This window comes from Glandiceps talaboti, chromosome 10 (assembly GCF_964340395.1).
Source record: "Glandiceps talaboti chromosome 10, keGlaTala1.1, whole genome shotgun sequence".
Classification (NCBI taxonomy): domain Eukaryota; kingdom Metazoa; phylum Hemichordata; class Enteropneusta; family Spengelidae; genus Glandiceps; species Glandiceps talaboti.
This window is the reverse complement of record NC_135558.1, coordinates 15,148,623-15,153,499: the sequence shown is the minus strand read 5'-3', so window position 1 is coordinate 15,153,499 and position 4,877 is coordinate 15,148,623. Positions and strand designations below refer to the sequence as shown.

Below are 4,877 nucleotides of genomic sequence, written 5' to 3'. Positions count from 1 at the left end.
TTTAGAGTGTGGAAAACCTGAACTAGACTCACACATGACAAAAAAATATATATTAGTAAAATAAAAAAATTACCTACCCCACCTATTTTAAAATTGAATTTAATCGGAACCACACAATTTTTTTCTGTCTAAACAGAACATTCGGCGGATTCTTGGATTCTGAAATGGTTTGATTTTGGACTATATTTTCTCTCTCTTGAGCAAAGTAACGAGCCAATGCTTCAAATTTTAAGGTTCTAGGTGTATACTACGTGAGAGGCGATCTGCCATCTATACTATCGGCCATCATTGGCTGGTTCTGCGAATGTGTGTGTGATTTACCTACTCTGGCTCTCCTGTCTGGCATGCCGTCACCCATCACTTACGAAATTGTGACTTCTCGCTAAATTGCATTTTCATTCTTTTTGTACTTCTAAACCCATGGTGACTTACAATCAGCTAATAAATCATCATGATTCCCTTCTCCTCAGGAAGTACACAATGTATCTCTAGCTTATTTTGTGAAATACTGAATTTGAGCTATGGGAAAGTATGGGTAGATATATGCATGTGGGTACCCTGTCCATGAAAGGTCGAGTCAGATATCATTACTCATGTCAAGAGACTTTGTTCTGTGTTAGTTGACCTTAAATCCTGCCGATAGGTGTCATAGCATAGAGGTGTTGGGGACCATGCATGAACAAACTTTGACATGGAGGATTCTGACCTTATAGGTGACCTGACCTGATCTAACAGATTATAGTGTCCTGGCATAACACAAGTTGACTTTAAATTCTTCCTATGTGGCTTTTTTTTACCATATAGGTGCCTGGTGTCGTGATTTAATTCGCCCATACTTTAAATTCAGACGTTATAATTGTGTACAAGTCCCATTGGAAGCAGATGCACACTGGGGCTGTTTACATAGTATGGCGGCATATATATGGCAAATTTGCATCTAAACTCACCCACGCGCGTGCGCACGGCCAGTCGATGACAGGATATATATAGTAGCTATTATAGATGGCAGATCAGCAGTGGTAGTCTTCAAAAATCCGAGCAGAGTTAACGTTCCTATAAACTATTCGCTAAGTAGACAAACCATTGATTCCCTTGATCCGACTCGAGAGTTTATATTACCCCAAGTAAAAAAGACATCATTAGACCTAAAAACAATTGTGGTTCCGATTATGCTATTTTTTTTAGTTGTGAGTGTCTAGTTCAGGTAGTTATATTTTCCGATATGGTCTCTGTTTTTATTGATTTCTTCCCATCAGATGTACAGACATTACAGATCGGAAGAACAGTTTGTCTTTTTAAGGTGATGTCAGTTTCCACATCCACTATTTTTTGCGAGACTTCACAATGTTCACGATTTTCTTTATGTTTTTCTCGAATACGTTTATAAAAAGTTTAGGGTTGGCTTGATAAAACTAGGTGGGATCGGGTAACCGGAATCAACAAATTTTTTTTGAGGCCTTGGTATCGGTATTTCAAAAGATAAAGATCAGACTCACAACAATAGCAACGATTACAAAACAAAATGACATCACGTGATGCGTGACGCTTCAGAATGAAAGGTGAATCTGACGTGTACATAAACACTAGCTATCTCTAATCAAATAGCTGTCAGAATTTTTCATGATTTACACAGAAGCCAGTACTTGAATCTAGCTCGACAAAACTGTTAAAATCATTGCAACATTTTGCTGTCACAACAAAAGCTTGCCGACATTTGATACATTCAATCGTCTGGCTCGACAAATACTAAGTTACCACATAGATTATTGTCGTTGAGCAGTTTAGAAGGACTGTCGCGTTTTTTATTGTTGTGGTCTGAGGTTTAACCTGCTGCAAGTAATCGCATCACCATAGTTATTGGCAAGTAATCGCATCACCATAGTTATTGTTGCTTGAGACATGGAGTCGTTATTTCAGTAACCCAAATGCTTGCCAATACAAAAGTTTTTCTTCGGTCTGTCAAGGGTACTGTTAACATTGGTGTGACATCAATTCGGTTGAAAATGAGGGGGACTATGTTAATTAACAACACATCATGCTATGTTTTTTTCAATACGTACCAGCCTAGGACATGTACATGTTATGCGCGGCATTTGTTTAAACAATACGTTGTTGCCTCAAGCTGATATACCTGGCTGCGTTTGTGAAAACATTATATTACCTGTCTTCAGAAAACTAACTTGTCACCAGTCATCTGAAACCTAACGAGCTGGTAAAGAAGTCTTAACAAAGCGAATAAGTAAGGGTGGGACTTTTGACGGCTGTGATACCTATTATGTCTGCAGCAGTCGATGTTTACTAAACGACATGGTAGACATATGAATTGCAGACGTAAAATTGTACGAATTTGTTATTAAGTGTCTCTGTCATTCGGAAACCAATGTTATATTGCCTACATTGCCTCACAACTCTATACAACACAACACAACACAACACAACACAACACAACACAACACAACACAACACAACATCGTAACGCCAGCAAAAGGACATAGATCATAACAGACAACATCGTCAGAACAGTATCTAGGGACGAGATCAATAGTTCAATGCACGATATCGATAACAAACTAAATTCTTTTAAGGTGGTTGAGCCATTTTACCACTCATCCTACAAAAACGATTTTACTTTTAATAGACCTGTTCTGTACCCCTGTAATACAAATATTTCTTTAAAAAGTCGTCAAATATAATTGAGAAACGGAACAATTTTCCCTCTCGTAAATACGTGGCACTAAAATACAGTAAAGTAAATAATACAAAAGAATTACCTTTTTCTTCACTACATACTGGTTAATATTCATAGCACTACATACTGTATTATTGCATACTGATTTGAAATTGGGTGGGCGGACTGAAACAGTTTTCAGTTTTTGGCAAATTTAGTTTTAGAAAGGGACTGGGGCCCCTAGCTGGGGGGGGGGGGGGTGTCTGAGACATAACTAAAAGAATTTAGTTTTTTAATCTCGCCCCTAAAAAATTTCATTTCATAGCGTTTTGTTCCACAGTGATGTGGTTGTTCAGATTAATTAAGACAGATTTCAGAGAAATTTAGACGGTAGTATAAGCAGGACATGGCACGTGATAGCCCCGCAACATCACACAATATGCCATGCCATGACACGACATAACACAAGTTTAGTTAGACAATATAGCAGAGTGACCTTTTAACCTCTGAATGACCTTTTAACCTCCCGGTCCAGGTTCTGATTGCGAAAGCTCTAAATCCGAACGTTTAGAAAGTTGACTAAACGATAGACCCTACACGACTATAAACCTATCAGGATCATCTATAAGAACAGATAAAATAACGATCGAATGTTGCCTTACTTTGGTGTTTACAACATTGTAACTTAATTGACATTGCAACTATATAAACATGTGAATTTGACCTGAATTGCATTTGGCGTCGGCGTTGAAATGAGTGCTAAGTACATTGGACTGGTTATAGTAACGTTAACGTTGTGAGGTGGGGATGGTTCTTTAATTTGGTTTTGTTCAAGATTTGTCATTGGGTCAGTGCGTAGTCGAAAATACAAGTCAGTAGGCCTATCCCTGAAACGGAACGAATGTCGACGACAGACGAACTAAAATATTTCCTACTTTGCTACATTTTATCGCATGATAAAGATAAAAGCACGAAAACAGGATACATGGCTTACATTGTATATAATTTTGAGAGTCTGTTATAACTTGAACTTATCGTTCACGTTTTGATAAGACCTTTGAGAAACCAGACACTATTAAACTGTAGCAGTACTAGTGCTGCTGTTTTTAACGTCACAGTCGAGTCAGACGACGTATACTGTTTCATGGTTACTCGCTTGTATCGTAAAACGACAAACAACAACGGCCAACAAAGGAGATGCAAATTAAGAACACTTTTCGTTACCTACCTTTGAAATACGGCATTAACAGAGCGATCAACCCCCACATACATAGCCTCACGCTGTACTTGCCATTGTTCCCCATCATGCACCAATGAGTTACAGGAACTGCAGGGGAAATCTGAAGGTGACTTTCGCTGTCACCGCGCGTACAAATGTGACAATTGATTTTTAACTTCCGTGAGTGACGCAGCGACTATTTCGTTTCTTTTATTTTCAGGTGAGAGTTTAGAATCCGGGTTACCGAGTTATTTACAGGTAGCCACCGCGCCACTCACCCATATCGTACTGAGGTCAACTGAGGTAATGTGTGTTGTGTAGTAGGGGACACCGCAATGGAAAGTGAAGTGTTAATGTTGTTCGCGATAAGTATCGATTTTATGTTCTTGAATGCTAAAGGGAACCGAGGACATGAAATAAATGTTGGCAATTATTTTCCTTGACTTGAACTGGGAATGGGATAGAGTTTTCTTGACAAAAAAGTGACAAAAAAAGAGTTTTGGGTTGTCGGTGGACGAATGGTTGAACGACTTGCCTCTTACCACTGTGGTCGGGGTTCAAACCCATTTAGGGTTTGATTACATTTACCACGTGCACGGTGTTAGTAAGAAGAGTGTCGTTCATTTTGACGTTATCAAACAACGCAGGTTTTCCTGGGGTACTCCGGTTTCCGTCTGCCATAACACTGAATCCAGAGGGATGGTCTTCTCTGGACTTCTTGAGAGACAATTGTATATATATGCTTAAAGAACTAGAACCAGAGATTTAATTTTCAAGGCGTGTTCTATTATGATCGGACGTAGTCAGACGGGTGTGTTCCGTTTGACCAATTGTACATGTGTTCAAACTCTGCGTCGCTGGCCTCGTGGCAAAACAAAAATTACAAAAGAAGATTTCAAGGGAGAAACGATGGAATCATTGTAAAATGTAAATAATCGAAAATACTTTAATAACGAACATTACAGAGTAGTGATTGAAGGAATGTATACA

At 38.8% G+C, this 4,877-nt stretch overlaps 1 protein-coding gene across 1 annotated transcript in view; it reads right to left on the bottom strand.

Moving 5' to 3' along the window:
- Positions 1–4,066, bottom strand: part of LOC144441357 (low-density lipoprotein receptor-related protein 6-like) — a 19,714-nt gene extending 15,648 nt beyond the window's left edge. The window contains exon 1 of the mRNA XM_078130913.1: positions 3,897–4,066. Within this exon, the coding sequence (XP_077987039.1) occupies positions 3,897–3,975 (79 nt within the window). The 5' untranslated portion in view covers positions 3,976–4,066. The remainder of the gene's footprint in view (positions 1–3,896) is intronic.
- Positions 4,067–4,877: the final 811 nt, after the last annotated feature.